The sequence below is a fragment of the Lampris incognitus genome, chromosome 16 (genome assembly GCF_029633865.1).
Source record: "Lampris incognitus isolate fLamInc1 chromosome 16, fLamInc1.hap2, whole genome shotgun sequence".
NCBI lineage: Eukaryota > Metazoa > Chordata > Actinopteri > Lampriformes > Lampridae > Lampris > Lampris incognitus.
In genome coordinates this window covers 35,474,120-35,493,050 of record NC_079226.1, presented here as the reverse complement: position 1 = coordinate 35,493,050, position 18,931 = coordinate 35,474,120, and the positions used below count along the sequence as shown (strand labels likewise).

At 44.3% G+C, this 18,931-nt stretch overlaps 1 protein-coding gene across 3 annotated transcripts in view; it reads right to left on the bottom strand.

Moving 5' to 3' along the window:
• The window catches only part of atrn (attractin), a 224,120-nt gene that overhangs the window by 164,641 nt on the left and 40,548 nt on the right, over window positions 1–18,931 (bottom strand). For all 3 annotated transcript variants that reach the window (XM_056295270.1, XM_056295271.1, XM_056295272.1), the window contains exons 7-10: window positions 17,827–17,917; window positions 6,458–6,707; window positions 5,704–5,887; window positions 1,084–1,238 (exon numbers count right to left, since the gene is read on the bottom strand). In XM_056295270.1, the coding sequence (XP_056151245.1) occupies window positions 1,084–1,238; window positions 5,704–5,887; window positions 6,458–6,707; window positions 17,827–17,917 (680 nt within the window). The remainder of the gene's footprint in view (window positions 1–1,083; window positions 1,239–5,703; window positions 5,888–6,457; window positions 6,708–17,826; window positions 17,918–18,931) is intronic.

Genomic DNA, 18,931 nt, shown 5'->3' with positions numbered 1-18,931 from the left:
CATGCCTCCTCCGATACATGTGGAGTCGCCAGCTGCTTCTTTTCACCTGACAGTGAGGAGTTTCGCCAGGGGGACATAGCACGTGGGAGGATCACGCTATTCCCTTCAGTCCCCCCCCCCCCCGAACGGGTGCCCTGACCGACCAGAGGAGGCGCTAGTGCATCGACCAGGACACACACCCACATCCGGATTCCCACCCGCAGACACGGCCAACTGTGTCTGTAGGGACGCCCGACCAAGCCGGAGGTAACACGGGGATTTGAACCGGCGATCCCCGTGTTGGTAGGCAATGGAACCCGCTACCCAGACGCCCCATAATGATTGAAAGTTTAACTCCCCCCCAGCTGGCTAATGAACACAGGGAAAGCGCTAAGGTTGGTGCTCTTACCTTTTTCTACCACTTACCACTGATGTACCCTTGAGCAAGGCATTTAACCTTGTTATTGCATGGCATTTAACTCCACACTGGCCAGGCGGCACCAGGTAGCGTCACACAGAAGAAGAGCGCGTTCACTGTGCAACTCTTAATACAGGTAAGCATAGCCAAGCTCCCACCAAAACATTAAGCAGCTGAAAAGTGGAAAAATCCAAATAGCCGCCATTTTCTTCCTTTGACCGCTTTTTAGTGAAGAACAATATTCATGTGTGCAAGGGACCATAAGACTAGAACGCCAAAGACATTCAAGAGAAAACAGCCGGTCTGAGAAGAATAGTCTGCCGTTGGGGGGGGGTCTCTATTTTCATTACTAATGCATATTCTGTTTAGCCATGTGTTGACTTTTCCACCTCATGCAAGGATGCACTTTTTTTGCAATATTAAGATTTTTTTTCAACATTTTACTTTTTTACTAGCCACTTCTAAATTTGAGGGGGAAAAAAAGAAGGAAAAAGAAAAGTTTGACCGGAGCGTGGCTCGTAAGACTGAATCAGGACAGTGATGAACGAGGTGTTTTTATTGTCGTATGTTTAAGAACACACAGGGTGTCAGAACAAGGCCCAGTGTGCTGGGCCCGCAGCTATATTTCGGAGAGTGTTTTCCTTCTTGAGGGGGATTAAAGACATTGTTAGGAATGGGGCACTGACCCAGGTTGTAGGACATGAAGTCGGAGGAGAAGCACTTGGCCCCGTGGCTCATGGAAGTATCATTGTGCGTGTTCCCCCCAAACACTAGCATGGTTCCGCTCACGATCACCGCTGTGTGGAGGTAGCGGAAGAAGCCACTGTCTCTCAGAATGGTCCTGAAAAACACACACACACACACACACACACACACACACACACACACACACACACACACACACACACACACACACACACACACAATAAGTGTCACAACAAGAAGTCACAGTGGTGAAAGACGTGTTATAATTGTGTTGTTGCCATTAGTACCATAACCAGGGCATTAACTGGCAATGTCCCCCTTTTTCCCTCCCAATTGTCAATTGTACCGTTCCAATTACCCCACTCTTCCGAGCCGTCCCGGTCGCTGCTCCACCCTCTCTGCTGATCCGGGGAGGGCTGCAGACTACCACATGCCTCCTCTGACATATGCGGAGTCGCCAGCCGCTTCTTTTCACCTGACAGTGAGGAGTTTCACCAGGGGGACGTAGCGAATGGGAGGCTCACGCTATTCCCCCCAATTCCCCCTCCCCCCTGAACAGTCTCCCCGACCGACCAGAGGAGGCGCTAGTGCAGCGACCAGGACACACACCCATATCCGGCTCCCCACCCACAGACAGTGTCTGTAGGGACGCCCGACAAAGCTGGAGGCAACGCAGGGATTCGAACTGGCGATCCCCTGTTATTCTATGTTAAGTACACTGAGAGAGCCAGGAAACCGGAGTCAAATTCCACGTATGTGCAAACCTGTATGGCCAATAAACATGATTCTGATTGCTTAACACTTTATGGATCTATAAAGTCGTTTGAAGAAAAAAAAAAACATAGGTTTGATCCCTATTATGAAATTATAAAGTTGGTTAAATCATAATTGCTTCGTGGCTCCCTGCCGTCCATATAAAGGAGAATATCAGTGAGTCAAGAGAATAGTACATCAGACATTTTATGTCAACAGACGCTAGTTACCAGAGGCATCTCGCTCAGTGGTTTTCTTATAAACCACTGTTTATGAGCACTTCTCTGTTCTCTGGACGCTGGAATGTTTGGACTGTGTTGCACTGAATGGACTGTGTTGTTAACTGTTTCTGTGTGTTTTCCTTTGTTCTCTCTGCTTTTGTATGTTTTTTTGTGGTGTCGTTTTTGGAAATCTTGGATGTGTTTTTATCTTTTGTGTTGCACTGCTGTGGGCCGGGTGAAACGAAATTTTGCGTCTTTTGTGTATCCAAGTACATGATAGTGATGATGATGATACATAATGCTTGCAATTGTGTGTTCTTGTGACATTACGGTAGTAACTCCCATTTTGTAGTTAAATAGTCCCCCCCCCCTCCCCCCGTAGCTTCATTCTGAAGGGCCACTACCCAACTGAGGACACTCTGAATCGAGGTGCAGGGTTAAAGGACAGTAATGGGACAGAGCCTTTAAGGTCGCTCTACATCAGCAGGATAACATGCCCGAAGCACCAAGGCTGTGATAAATGGAAATGAGGATGTTAATGATCAACCTATTAAAAATGTATTAAAGTCCCCCTCCAGTCATGTCTTAAGACATACTATAAAATGCTCTGCTTGATATATTAAACTGTCTGATGTGTTTTTTTTCTGCAAAATAAGTTCAATTATCTTGTTAAAATCCTGAAAATCACATCTACTCCTTGTCCCTCATTAAAATCCAGAATCATTAATATGCAAATTATCCCCACCCTCAATTCAAACCTCCCCCACCCCTCCGCCACTCGCCTGCAGTGCATATACCTGCTCACTGTCGACTCTCCCCATCGAACACAGTAACTTCTGCTTGTTTTCTGGTTTGCTCGCTACTGTACGCTACACAATGTCAAGTGGTAATATAGGAGTAATTCTGTCATACATGTTCGAACCTGAAACTGATTCTGAAGGAGAAGAGCAAATTGGACGGGGTCGCTGTGGCTTGTTAGTGCCAGAAGGAGGAGGAGGCAAGCTGGCATGACTGTGGAGCCTTTATCCTCCCCACTGAGCCACCAGTTAACTCTCTTGGGCCAGCATTGGCAAGCGGAGCCTCACCACCACCACCACCACACCGGGCGGAGGCGAATGTACCAGATGACCGAGACAGATGAGAGAGACGGCAGGCTGGCGCGGGCGGAGAGAGAGACGGAGGGAGCTTGAGATGGTGCGTGCGCCAGGACAGCACACCGCACCTGCTGACCAACATGTCCGCTCGTACTTTCTGTTACCCCAGGATAAATGGATGGCACAGTGTCAGGCTTCAATATAAGTTTTGTGGCAAAACCTATCTGTTTTTGTGATAGATAATGAAAAAATACAATAAATAAATAAAAACGCATTTTTTAAAAATAAATAAATAAAGTAATAAATGAAAAACAAATGTTCATAACAGTGCTCTTGAAAACAACCCACGTTTTCTCTGGAAGCTTGGCTGGGACCTCATGGTTTGTCCAAATAAACTGCACCCATTTCTCTCGGATTTTCAAATCCTTTTGTTATAAATGAATGCTCTCCTGTTTCTACTTTTGGAAATTTGCAACAGGAAACAAAGCGTATAGCTGGCATAATTACGATAAGTAGCTACACCGCTTCTCGTGCACAATAATGACATATATAGAGCGCCACCCCGTCCATTAACGGGACCGGTTCCTTAGGTTTGTGACGTATGAAATCCTGCCGCTGTGAATCCGTTTGTGAATCCGTCTGTCCTTGGCAAACTGCAGTTTCAAAGCAGACGTGCTCAGCCATGGCGTTGACTGCTTACTTTGCTCCTGATATGTCTTATACCATTAAAAGTTATTCTTATTATTACCCCAACACCGCATGTACATGTTAACAAGGTTAAAAACTTGATTTTCATCGGACAGGTCTTCAAATGTGTTTCTGTACCATTCCTCCGGAGCTCACGTATATTAACTTTTACACCACAAGAGGGCGCACTTAGCCTTTGCAGTTCAGAAAAGCTGCAGGTGCAACAAAGGAAGAAGCGGACCTGACCGGGTAGATGCGTATGTTCATAGGTTCAAACCTGTGTGATTTAAGTTTATTATGAAGCGATTCAGAGTATTTTTTTTTTATTTTCCCTTTATAAAGCACTTTATGTTTATTTAAATAGATGGGCTGTCTGCCTCGTTAGTCTAGAAATGGCAGTATTTGCGCCCAATTTAACACGGTTTTGTTTGGCGGTGACATTCGTTGAATAAGGACAGGCGGACGAGCAGCGCCTTCAAGCGGAAGCCTTGTTGTTTTACTCTCCTGTTCATTTAAACTTCGTGCCTCATGAGTTCATGTTTCACACAACTAATGTGCTGCTAGACTTGTTTAAGTAACACTTGGGCTGAGTAAAAGACGTGTGTTTTGTATCTTATTACATTATTGATTGTTAACGTGTTGAATTATTATATCAAGGGGAACATGCTTGAAATTCGCAACCCCAGAACTTTACCATATAAGGTAGAGTTGTGTGTAAGCTTAAAACAGTGGCAACAGTGTTTTGGAGACAAGGGTGAATAGAAAAAGGCGAAGTGCATCGAATCGATCTGTCATCGTTTTTGTAATGTGCATTAAAAATGGATAAAAGGCAATGCTAACCCCCCCTGACAAGTTTGAGATCTTTTCAGAAGCCTATTTTAAGTTTCCTGATCAAAGCCTTTATTTAGGCACACAAAATGGCCAAGAACAGCATCTTACAGCAAAGGCTTGGGTGTAGGAGGGTAGGGACAGAAAAGCTTTGTAGCTCATCTTTTCAACATCCAGACTTTCCACCAGAAATATCATTCTTCCATACTTTCCAAATTGGACTGGAAGGTTCTGGTTGATATTCTAAGCCGCTACACTCTAAAGATAATGTTTCAAAACAACAAATATCACCAGTATGGAAAACGATAGCAACTTTGCAATTGGTGGTCTATTCTGTTGCCTACCAACACAGGGATCGCCGGTTCAAATCCCTGTGTTACCTCTGGCTTGGTCGCGCGTCCCTACAGACACAATTGGCCGTGTCTGCGGGTGGGAAGCCGGATGTGGATATGTGTCCTGGTGCACTAGCACCTCTTCTGGTCAGTCGGGGCACCTGTTCGGGGGGAGGGGGAACTGGGGGGAATAGCGTGATCCTCCCACGCGCTACGTCCCCCTGGTGAAACTCCTCACTGTCAAGTGAAAAGAAGCGGCTGACGACTCCACATGTATCGGAGGAGGCATGTGGTAGTCTGCAACTCTCCCCGGATTGGCAGAGGGGGTGGAGCAGTGACCGGGACAGCTCGGAAAATAGGATAATTGGCCAAGTACAATTGGGGAGAAAAAGGGGGGGCACAACAACTTTGCGATTGCAGACTATGTAGATGCTGTCAACAATGCAGATGTTTAGTGAAATTCCCAAACATTGCAGTACCAAATGTAGAGTCCTCTGCCAATGAGCATTTTAGAGCTCGTGTGCCATCTATTGTTACTGTACAATTTGTCAAATCATACAAATGTCACCAAGACAAATCCTGGAAAGTTGCCTGGCAAACAAAGTTATACAAAAAGAAGGAGACAATCTAAATTGTAAAATCTCCTCAGCCTCTAAACACACCTCCAGCCAAATGAAGAAGCTCACCATTTTCTCTTATCCACCTCGTATTTGTACAGGTCCCCCGCAAGGCCGTACTTGTTGGCGCTGAAAGCCTTATACCCTCCATGGATGTAGATTGCTCTGGTGCCGGGGTCAAACACGCTGCTGTGGCCATAGCCTCCCTGGACCAGTGCGCCGTCTGTGCTGACCGCACTCCACGTCTTCTTGGCTAGGTAACAGGGGTGAGTGTTAACTTGTCTGATGGCATACCAAAGAGATGGCATCAAAATATCGCTGACACACAAAGCTGGGATCAGAGAAATACTATTATGAATTTTTCAGAAGGGCTTTATTTCGTGACATGAAGGAGGGTAAACTGGTGGTATGCTAGCTTGGAGACGTCTCAATGTGCATTACCTTTTCATTTACTTCCACAACCATGAAAGCTAACGGGGAGTAGGGTCCATGATAACTATGAAATGGGGTGAATTCACAGTAGAGTAGGGAAATATACCCACCACAGCAGATATCCAAGTAGCAATCCTACCATTTCACCCCCTGACTGATCCCTCCCCGAGATCAACACACACACAAAGTACGCCTACACAGCCATACTACCTGTGCCCCGCTTCCACACTAAACTGTACACACACAATGTTCTCCCTGGTTTGGTTACTCTCGAACAGACCAGAATGAACCTGTGAAAACGTGTGTATGTGTATATTGTGTATGCACACGTGTGTGTGTGAAGTGTTGTCCTGCTCTCCCTTGCTCGTGGGTGAAAGCATCAACGACTTACCAATGTTGTACTCCTGAACCTGGCTGATGTATCCATAGAGAGGACAGTGTCCAAACAGGACCAGCATGACTGGACTGTCCTCGTCCTGGAGGGGGGGTACGATGTGGGCCGAGTGGCCCACTACGGCGTACTGCTCCTTGGCCCGCGGACTAAGGAGGACCCAGGTCTGGTATTGAATATGGAATACCCACAGCTGGCTGGACACATTGCCTGTGGAATCAATCTTTCCCCCATACATGTAGATCTTCCCCTGAAAAAGCAAGACACAAGAGAGGAGGATCAACTGAAGAAAAGGTAGAGGGCAAAAAAAAAAAGGCCAGGAAAAAGAAAAGATTTTTTTGATGGTAGTAGGTGCCTTTGGTCATGTCGCTAATGTAATTATAAGGCGTTTCAGTGTGGACTCTGTATATATTAAAGACACAAAATGGTTAACTTTTTTCTTTTCAAGTTCTCCCTTTTTCCTCCCCAATTGTACCGGGCCAATTACCCCACTCTTCCGAGTCATCCCGGTCGCTGCACCACCCCCTCTGCCGATCCGAGGAGGGCTGCAGACTACCACATGCCTCCTCCAATACATATGGAGTCGCCAGCCGCTTCTTTTCACCTGACAGTGAGGAGTTTTACCTGGGGGACATAGCGCGTGGGAGGATCACGCTATTCCCCCCAGTCCCCCCCCCCCCCCGAACAGGCGCCCCGACCACCCAGAGGCGGTTCTAGTGCAGTGACCAGGACACATACCCACATCCGGCTTCCCACCCGCAGACACGGCCAATGGTGTCTGTAGGGACGCCCGACCAAGCCGGAGGTTAACACGGGGATTCGAACTGGCGAGCCCCGTGTTGGTAGGCAACGGAACAGACTGCCACACCACCCAGATGCCCCAAAATGGTCAACTTTTAAATATACTATGTTCTTAAATGGCTACAGCATTTTGAGAGGAATTCCTATTTACTCACATATTGTGTACACATACACACACAAATGAGGTTGTGCATTTGAATTCTCTAAAGTAAATCAGATTAACTTTGAATTCTGAAGAGCTCATGTTTCACAAATATCTACCCTGAAAGTGTCCAAAGGGTTTCAGTTTCCACCTCTTTTCATGTGATACACAGACCAGGTAAAAGCTGTGATGGCTTGTTGTTTTTACCTGATAAATCCATTTCCATCAAGAATGGGAGATGTAGATGGAGGGGAGGAAACACGTGAAAGGGGGATTTTTGAGCCTCGAGACAACTACCACATATATTTCCCCAAAAAAGAAAGGTGCAACATGACATTAGGAAAGGATTCCTGATGCTCGGTGTGCTCCGTACTTAATCATAGCTGAACTCAGAATGAACTTTCATCGAGTCTCGAGTTAGGGGGTGGTTCCTTGAACACATAAGGACACAAGGGACTCGGCTAGTAATTTGAAAGTATGAGTAGTCTTTATAGTTTCCTTGAATTCAGGTTAACAGTTGCACCGCCCGTCTTCTTCTGATAAAGACCAGCCAACAGCGCTAAAGGAGCATTCCCTAGACCCTTTCTGACACAGTTTCCCACTAAATAACACTCCCTGTGGAAGGCCTAGAGACCGCCTTGCTGTCAGGCGTGCAGCTGTTCAGTGACATCTACCATCTTTTTTTCCCCTCTTTATTAAGTTAGAATAAATAGTTTAGCGGGAGACAAAATGGGATGAATGGAGCAGAAGAGTTACTGGCAGGATTCTAGACAGCAATTTATAAAGGAGTGAAGCATTCTCTTTAGTATTTTGTCTCACTGTATAGTGAGACTGGTAAATTGATCACCAGTGAGCGATTATTTCATAGCACAGCAAGCATCAGTACAAAAAAATCCATTCCACACTTCATTTCTTTTAAAAAGCCCTATCCTCACACAACATCAGTTTATTTGATGTGGGCTCTGAATTTGGTCATTAAGATTTGTCATTTTAAAAAAAGATACAGAAATTCCCCTGAAAATAAAAACTCAGGTGAAATGAGTTAAGGCAAGTAGAACCGTTACAGCAGAGATATTCAATTATGAGCCATAGACGTCAATGTGTACGCAGGTTTTTCTTTCCAACCCAACACACTACCAACTGATTACACACAGACCTCCATGGCACATAACTGAATACCACTGCTATATAGTGTACTTTACAAACAAGACTAGGTCAGAAGCTAGGATATGGCTGGAATGTGTATGGTCAATTTTTGAAACTGTGGCCAATGTTTTACAGGAATAGTCAGCGGTAGCAACTATAATTTGAATTCCTGGATATTAAATGTTCATCTGCAATGTTCTGCAGCAGTCCTAGTAATATTTGTTGTAGAAATGTACTGAGTATATCACATGACCTGGTTAAACTGCACGCAAGTAAAATAAAAGGTTATAAATGCATTTGCGAGAACAACATTTTCCACTCATTTCTTGGGATATTATATTTGAAAGAGAACTTAATTTAATTGTAATGATAACTATTCTAATTATCTGTTAACTCCCCCGCCTCTTTCATCTTTTTCTATCTGCGGATGTCTCGTTTTTCTAAGACTCACTCTGTGTTGAGTGTTTTGTCAGAGTGATTATTTGGGATGCTTTCACTGTGAGCCCTCCCTTGTGCCTCTCGGTGCATGGAGAGATGTTTTCTCTCCTACTCTGCTCTATGCTGGACCATTACAGTGCATAACCAGATGTGGAAAGAGCAGCAAACTATTCCGTTCTTAGCATTTCAGTAGTATCCACGAGCAGCAATATAATCTGTTTGTTAGCGTCCGATAAATGTGGAATGAGCTGGAACCGCTGCGCCGATTCATTTTGAAAGAGCAATGGCGGCCAATAGGGAAACTCCCACTTCCATGTTTACCAGTGAAGTCGTCGGTTGGCCGACCAATTGTGTAACTTCAGTTATGTCACTGATCACGTGATCCAGCGGCCCAAGCATGCAACTTGGTCACTCAGTCACTCCAAAGATGATCACTCAGTCACGGATATTTGTGTTTGTAGGGCTGGCCCTACAAACACCAATTAGTAGAGTATCTTATAACACCGCAACAGACGGTTAATTTGTGTTTTATGAATATGCCATTAAATAACTCCAATATCTCACAAATTAATCAGGCAGCCATTTTGCCATGGCTTTACAGAATCCATCTTGTGCAGAGCATATTTCAAGTCTTTCACAACCATCTAAACAGAAAAATTAGAAGAATTCTTTTTCATTTTTGCTGAAAAGCAGTTATTAGGACACTTTGGTAGCATGGTGTGGAACCCCAGAGTTGCCTGGTAGGGAAAATAACTGTCGGCACTCTTGGGTGGGGAATTGGTCGGGTTAATGTGTCCCGCCGCTGCAATTAGTGACTTGTCTGCACAGCTACAGGTGGATCTGTGGGAAATGGTGTGAAGAACTGCATATGTCATGATTCTCCCACTGGACAGAGGCGGTCAACTGGCGCCATGTGTACAGAGGACATACAAAGTCTATGCCTTCCGCCAACAACTCTATGGATCATGCAATGGTGCGGTCTGATGGGAACAGGGAGTTCGACATTCTAAAACTGGGATGAAAAAGTAAATGCAAAATAGGGCAGGGCAATATTAACAAAAATCAAATGCAACATCATTTTTGATTCAATATCTTGATATCAATAATGGGATGAGATTTTGTAGATGATTATTGGTGTTTTCACAAGATATTAATACACAAGAAAATTGGAGGAATGGTGACCAGCAGTGTGGATAAGATGATCAAGCAGGAAGAGGCAGTGTTCACTTCACTCATCTAAAACAATCTAATAAATTAAAAAAAAAAAATGTGTCACTTCACTGTCATGCAGCCATTAAGACCAGGAAATGACACAATAACCAATACTCCAGATGATATCTAGTCTCTATTCAGAAAGAGAAAAATACACCACAAAATAAGTTACCTTTTTCATTTTTTCTCCAATCACAAGGCAGATAGATTCTCTCCTGATTTTGAAGGCAGCTGTTTATTCTATCCTCATCTCCTTCACTGAGTGCGTCATTAAACATCGGGGGTGTATCAAAAGCCAATTTTAATGGGTTTATAAAGGGAGATTTGCAAAGCATTCCGGACAGTAGACAAATAGCATTAACATAATTCCTTAATGACTTCCGGGTTAGCAAGCTAGGAGATGGCAGCATAGAAAAACATGCTCCCAACTCGAATCTGTAAAAACCTTGGCTACAATTTCATTCAAGATTTTCGGCTTCAAAAATGCCCGATAGAAAAAAGAAGTCAATGCAGTTTGAGTTACTCGAAGAAGACAAAGTCAGCTAGGATTCCTCAGCTAGCAGCAATATGGAGGAACAACTTGTCCTCTCATTTGCAATTTTCATTGAAACCTTAAGCAGTGGATTATTCGGAATAAAACTATTAAAGGGCTATATATGAAGAGTATGAGGAGAACAGAAGATTTCTTTATATGCTGACGATATATTAATGTATCTTTCCAATCCGGAACATTAATTTGTACAGTTACTCTACCTTCTAAAACAATATGGTTGGTTCTCTGGTTTTAAACTGAAAATTTTAAAAACACAAGTTCTCAGTTTTAAGTATAGCCCCTCAAAAAACATAATGACACAATTTTAGTTACAGTGAGATGCAGAATCCATGAGATATTTGTGACAAAATATACCAAAAGATTTAACAACATTGTTCTCAATCAATTTCCCCCCTCTTAATCAAAAGCTTAGGGGAGCCATAAAGAGATGGGAGGGACCTGATACCTCTTCTTAATTTTGGTTCTTGCATTGAATCAGTTAAAAATTAATATTTTGCTGAGATTGCTGTATCTCTTCCAGTCTCTTTCACTAGATCTACCTGTACAACAATTTCAGGGATGGGACAATCCTATTTCAAGGTACATTTGGCAAGGGCAAAAACCTAGAATTATACATCAAAGTCTACAGTTAGTGAAAAACAAGGGAGGGGTCACACTCCTGTGTCTAAACAATTATTATATTGCAGCTCGATTAAGACCTTTGACCTGCTGGCGGAATTCAGAATATTTTGCTAAGTGGAAGGTGATTGAGGACGCTATAGCAGAGGATTATCCAATTCAAACTGTAATCGGGGAAAAGGTTTTGCTGAGTAACTTAATTGATTTGGGAAATCCATGGATTGGTTTGCCACTGAAGCTGTGGAACACTAACAGCCACATATCATTTAAAAGAGGCTATCAAAGTTTTGAGATGGTGTTCATATGACCCAGTTTTTGTTCCTAATAGATTAGATGTAAGGTTTAAGGGGTGGGTGACTCAAGGCTTAACAGCATACCATACTTTTTTGCATCGGGGTCCATGAAGATTTTTCAAAATCTGAAGATAAAGCATGGCTTGAATATAAGATTTTTTACAGATTTCTTCAAATTCGAAACTATATTGAGCAATTAATGAAGGTAAATAAACAAATGCACTTGGATAATATTCAATATAAAATCTTCATAGAGACTTATGTTTGGAACTCGAACCAAAAAAATATCTAAAAACTACAAGGGTCTACAAACAAAGAAAATGTAATTCACTATATGTGAAACAAAAATGGAAAAGGGAAGGAACCCTAGGTATAACGGAAGAGGAATAAGAGACTTTATGTGAGCTACAATGGAAAACTTCCAAGTTCAGCTTTATGGAGAGTTTTGTTGGAAAAGCCTCATTAGGTTCTTTATTACTCCAGTTCAAGAGTCATTATACCAAATCTTTCAACTGCTGGAGACAGTGTGGGTTCTCTGAAGCAAATCATATATTCTGGTCTTGGCCATTATTATTTCCTTTCTGGCAGGTTCATAAAGTTTTGCAAAAAATATTCTATGTGGACATCACATTTAAACTAGAGATCCTGTATTTGAGCACCCTGCCATAAGAAAGTGTTTCTTCTTATGTTGGATATCTATTTTAGCTTCCAAGGAAAGCTATTACTAGAAATTGGCTAAAACCAGAAATACCTACAGTTGATGGCATCATAAATAATGTCCATCCAATCTTTAGGATGGAAAGAATTACTTTCCCTATTAACATGCAACACAATACATTTTTGAAAAGATGATAAAGCTGGACTGGGTACATTACACCTGTACGACCATCATTTTTAATGTGAATTTCTTTGTGTTTTTATTTTTTTCCTACCTTTTTTTGTAAAATGATTTTTAGTATCATGAAGATACACCCCAACATTCTATTTCTATTTATCAAGTTTGGTTTTCTTTTAGGCATTTTATTTTCTATTTTTATACATGTAATTTTATTTACTTTACTGGTCCTTATTTGGTTCTGTATTATCAGGGATGCAAACCAATCAGGGGTAAAAAAGGTGACTAAGATGCAAACCTCCTAGGGGCTCCAGAGGTATGCCCCTCTGGGAAGAATGTTTTTAAAATGTGGATTTACAGTTTATTTTAGCATGAGGATATAGGGAAAAACTCACCCTAGAACTAATGTAATCTTACTGCTACAGAAGTAATACAAGGGGGACATCTATTATTTCCATTTATTTCGATTTCTTATTTATCTTTTATTTCTGTTTGTTTCTGTTTCTATTTTCTTATCTTGTATCTTGTTAGTTTTTAGTTATTAGAGCATGAGTGTCTGTAATAGAATCCAATTTCCCCTCCGGGATGAATAACGTATTCTGATCAGTTCAGAGCACTTAAAAAAATAAATGATCAAGAGAGTGCAGAGCTGGGTCCAAAATTGTAGAAGTGCATTGCATCCACTATACAGTAAAGTTCGAACAAAACAAAAACAATGTGCACAACAATTAACAAATCAAATGGAAAACACAGCCTATGTTATGTTTTGGGAGAGAGAGAGAGAGAGAGAGAGAGAGAGAGAGAGAGAGAGAGAGAGAGAGAGAGAGAGAGAGAGAGAGAGAGAGAGAGAGAGAGCGAGACTGTCCTTATTTCTTCTTTTTGCCCTGGAGAGGGGTAGAGAGAGCAAGAGAGTGAGGGGGAGAGAGAGCAAGAGAGTGAGAGCGAGACAGAGAGACTGTCCTTATTTCTTCTCTTTGGTCTGTACTAGAGTCTCAAGTGCCCACTTTCTTAGTTTTGCAGCATGCTTGACCCTGGCCCTTTTTTCCTCCTCAGCTGTAGCCCTCTTGTTCTCCTGAGAATTGCCTGAATGATGGCAGCCACACGCAAGGCGCCTTCTTTCCTCTTACAGAAGATTCCTCTGTCAGTGGTTCCTGTAGACTGTAACAAGCGTTCCTTTTAACTACATCACAAGTAATGTAGGTCCATTTTAACCAACAGGGGCAAACTTTAACATTAAGTTGGCACTTTGGCTAAGGAGCTCAACTTACGTTGTTATCGTCAGCAAAATGGTAATGTTAGTAACATTAAACGAGTAGTCCCAGAGACCTAACGTCAGTAACATGATACAAGTGGAATATGGAATAACAAGTTGGCTAGTTAACGTTAGATTCCACGGAAGTAATGTTAGCACCTAACGATACGTGTCATGGCTAGCGTTCTCTGAATCAAAACAACTCAACCTTATCAGGCTAATTAACAGTCCCAAAGTTTGACATATTGTCATAGAAACAAATTAAAGTTATCATAGCACTACTGTAAGAGATTCTTACCTGAAAGACCCCCTAAAATGCTGTTTTGATATAATTCTGTTTTTTTCTGTAAAATAAGTTCAATTATCTTGTTAAAATCCTCACATCTACTCCTTCTCCCTCATTAACAAATCCATAATGTGTGAAAGTACAAATTATCCCCACCCTCAATTCAAATCTCAACCACCCCCCCAGCCACTCACCTTCCACTGACCCTTAGAAAGAAACACTTGAGGGGCGCCCGGGTGGCATAGCAGTTTATCCCTTTGCCTACTAACACGGAGATTGCCGATGTGGGTTCCATTTCTGCTCGGGTACAATATCGACTCGGGGTCCTTCGACTACATATGACGTCACGAATTATGTTGCTAGCTAGCACTGTTTAATGAATTGCTTTATAGTTATTTAACTGTGTGTTTTTTTGCAATACACGTTGACATAGAGTTGGTTAGTAAAGGTGCGAGGGCCGAAGGCCCGAGCTGCATCTAAGGAGTGAGGCTACAGACTCGGGGGGGGGGGTCCTGGACGAGTGAATGTGCACGAGGGCCGAAGGCCCGAGCTGCATCTAACATCAATCTACTGTTTCCCGCTGTTCCTAAACTGAACTAGCCCCTACCCAAGCCCCTACACCCAATCATAATGCGTGATGTAGTGATGTCATCTGTAGTTGCAGGACCCCGAGCACATCCGGTAGGACGAGTAGATCAAGTACCGACACCAGTTCGAATCCCCATGTTACCTCCGTCTTGGTCAGCATCCCTACAGACACAATTGTCCATGTCTGTGAGTGGGAAGCCGGATGTGGGTATGTGTCCTGGTTGCTGCACTAGCGCCTCCTCTGGTTGGTCACGGCACCTGTTCGGTGGGGGGGGACTAGGGGGGAATGTTGTGATCCTCCCAGGCACTACATCCTCCTTGCGAAACTCCTCACTGTCAGGTGAAAAGAGCGGCTGACGACTCCACATGTATCAGAGGAAGCATGTGGTAGTCTGCAGCCCTCCCCGGCTTGGCAGAGGGGGTGGAGCAGCGACCAGGATAGCTTGGAAAATATGGTTATTGGCCATATACAATTGGGGAGAAAAAGAGGGAAACCCCCCCCCCCCAAAAAAAACAAAAAACACTTTGAACACCATAGAAAGTCTCTACCACCCCGTCCACGTCCACCTAGCCTGTAGCCAGTCTCTCTCTCTTGGTTTCCTGAGCGACATTCACCTCACCAGCTCAGCCACACCCCTGGTTTCCATCAAGCTCATCAACTCCAGCAGTATAAGAAACCTGACTCTTCAACCACGCCTCGCGAGATCGTTGTTTGAGATACCATGTTAGTCTCGTGCACTCGGCCGCTCTGCAAATCTTCCAGAGTATTTTCCCAGTGTTGCTGCTTGTTAGTCTAATCACCTTTTCCTTGTGTTCAGTATTGCCATTCTCTAGTTCATCTGTCTGTCTGTCTGTCTATCTGCCTGGCTTTCTGGCCCGTGGTCCCCGAGCTCGGCGAAGTCCAGCCACGCTCACTCCTTCATCCACCGGTCCGGTTCTGCTATCCACCTCCATACCATCCCCCCTCGACCGCCTGCTATCCTCAATAAACCCCTGTTCCCTACTTTCCTTGGTCCCTTGTTTGTGTCTTGAAACTGGGTTCACTAGTCTTGCTCTTAACAGTCTCTGGAGAAAGAAAAATAAACTTACCGGTTACGGGACATTACGATTTTTCCAAATAAACTGCAGCCATTTCTTTCAGATTTCCTGATCCTCTGGTAATAAATGAAGGCTCACTGTTCCTCCTTTTGTAAATTTGCAGCTGAAAACAAAACACGTCTCTGCTATCATAGCTGGCAAAACTACGATATGTAGCTACACCTGGCTTCTCCTCTGGCACACATCGTCAAAGCGGGTGCACATAAGCACCACTCCGTCCATTAATAAGATTGGTTCCGTAGGTTTGTCCATCCATCCATTATCCAAGCCGCTTATCCTAATTAGGGTCGTGGGATGCTGGAGCCTATCCCAGCAGCCATTGGGCGGCAGGCGGGGAAACACCCTGAACAGGCTGCCAGTCCACCACAGCCCCCCCCCCCCACACACACACACCTAGAAACAATCTAGTGCGGCCGATTCACCTGACCTACAAGTCTTTGGTCTGAGGGAGGAAACCCACGCAGACATGGGGAGAACCCGCAAACTCTACACAGAGGACGACCTGGGATGACCCCCAAGGTTGGACTACCCTGGGGTTTGAAAGCGGGACATTCTTGTTGTGTTCACTGTGCTAACCACTGCACCGCCAAAGCAGATGTGCTCAGCCATGGCGTTGACTGTATATTTTGCTCCTGATGTCTTGTAACATTACCCTACCCAACAACACATGGACATGTTAAAGAGGTTACCCGTCTGCGGTGGTGTAGCGGTCTAAGCATCAGCTTTGTGTAGATGCAGTTGCCCACAGGGGCTTGTCAGATCCGACTATGGCCGGACCCGATGAAGCAGCAATAATTGGCAACGCTGTCTTCGGGAGGGGGGGCGGAGTCAGCTTCTGTTCGTCACATGAATGCATCTGTGTGTGTGTGTGTGGGTAAAAGCAGTGGTCCAGTCTGGATTCGCCTTGTCACGAAAGTGGCGAGGCATCTCCTTCGAGACTGCCGGCTGGAGAGATGCAGTTGGCAAACGCATGCAGTACGCGGGTGGGTGTTTGAACTAAAATAGGGATCGATTGGCCACTAAACTGGGAGAAAAGGGGAAAAAAAATCAGAAATAATTTTTTTTTAAAAAGGGTTAAAAACTTGACTTTCATTAGAGGGGGATCTTTAAGGCATGCAAGCAGTCAAAAACTGACCTTCAGTTTTCACTCTTCTCAGGTGCATTACACATGCCAAGCACAGAAGCTAGGAGCTTTTTTTTTTTTTTGGACAAGTGAGAAGGCGTGGTTCTCATTTCATTCCCTGTGACTGTCCTCCCAGACCCAGAACCCCCACCCCGCATTTCAAAAACTCATCGGAGCCACACAAATTAAACAAATGACCTATTTTGGATTCAAAACGGTGACTTTCGCAAAAAAGTGACGAGTTTGCATCCCTGATTGTGTAATTTACCTCAGTTGTATGACCTTCTGTTACAACTGTGTTTTACAGAGGACTCGGGTAGACAAGGCTTTTCAGTCCTGTGAGAATGACTACACTGTTGGACCTTGGTATAAAACTCTAAAAAAAGAGAACTGGATAGGAAGTTCATAATTTTATCATCACTTGTTTTTTGATGTTGGTGTCATCGTCACATGTTGTAGTCATCGTTTTGGTGTCTTGTCAGTATTACATTGTAGCTGAGTAGAACACAAATACCTGTTGTTGTAAAATGTTAGTAATGTGTGTGTGTGTGGGGGGGGGGGGGGCGGCAGCAGTAGCTCACAGGGAGAGCAGGTCATCTGGTAAGTGGAGGGTTGCTGGTTCAATCCCCGGCTCCTCCTTGCAAAAATGTCGAGTTGTCCCCGAGCAAGACACATAACCCCTAACTGCTCCCAATGAGCTGGTTGTCACCTTGCATGGTTGATGCTGCCACCAGAGTATGAGTGAGTGAGTGTGTGTGTGTGTGTGTGGGGGGGGGGGTGTGAATTAATTAATTGGTACTTCTGTTTTTGTAATGTGCATCAGCCCACCAAGCAACTACGCAAGACGTCAATATCTCAGCCAATAACCTGCACACGTTATGCACCTTATGTTGTACTTTGTGAAGTGTTTTCTGAAAAAGTGTACCCGTAGCTCACTGAAACAACAGACATGCATTTGACTGCATTTCCGATGCCGCTACATACCTCGTGTAGCGCCAGCGAGTGGCCGTATCGTGGGACGACAGAGTTGACAGCGGGGTCGAGGGGTAGCCAGCTCCTCGAGCTGAGGTTAAACCTAAAGACAGGCAGATAGAAGAGACAAGATGCCTGAGAAGGTTTTCTTTGGGGGCCTGCTCCACAGACTGTCAGGTCAGGTTTATTCACATAGCACTCAGACACAGAGAGACAGACAGATTATTCTTCTTCTGCTACAAAGTGTGAATGTACAACATCTAAACAGTTAGCAAGGATCAGCTTTATGTGAAGACAGACTTGGATCAAAGAACATCTCGTATGCAAAATGATGGTTAAATCTATTAAATGCATGCTACTTATTTACCTACTGACCTACCCCAGCTTCAACAGTTCATAAGCTTCCAGGGAGTTAACATAGAACAAGGGCTGTACACAGAACGAGGCTTTTTTGGGGGGGATTTCCCCCCCTTTTTCTCCCCCACTCTTCCGAGCCGTCCCAGTCGCTGCTCCACCCCCTCTGCCAATCCGGGGAGGGCTGCAAACTACCACATGCCTCCTCCGATACATGTGGAGTCACCAGCCACTTCTTTTCCCCTGACAGTGAGGAGTTTCACCAGGAGGACCACGCTATTCCCCCCAGTTCCCCCTCCCCCCCGTACAGGCACCCCGACCGACCAGAGGAGGCACTAGTGCAGCGACCAGGACACATACCCACCGCCAGCTTCCCACCCGCAGACACGGCCAATTGTGTCTGTAGGGACGCCGGCACGGTGATTCGAACCGGCGAGCCCCGTGCTGGTAGGCAATGGAATAGACCGCTATGCTACCCAGGTGCCCCAAAAGAACGAGTTTTAATGCACAAGGGTGCCTTGGGCCACAGCAACCTCACAACTTATAAATACCAAGAGCTTTTCCAACTACCAACGTGCAGAGCTGTAAGAGCCAGAAAAGGGACTTGCTGAGTATTTTGTTTCACAGTTTTCAGAAACACAGCGGGCGAATGAGGTTCTTGTTAATGCATAGTCAGTGCTGACGTTTAACATGTTTTGTGGCACTCAACTGCAAGGAGATACAGGTTAAACCTAAATTACCACGGTCCAAAATACTGTCTTCA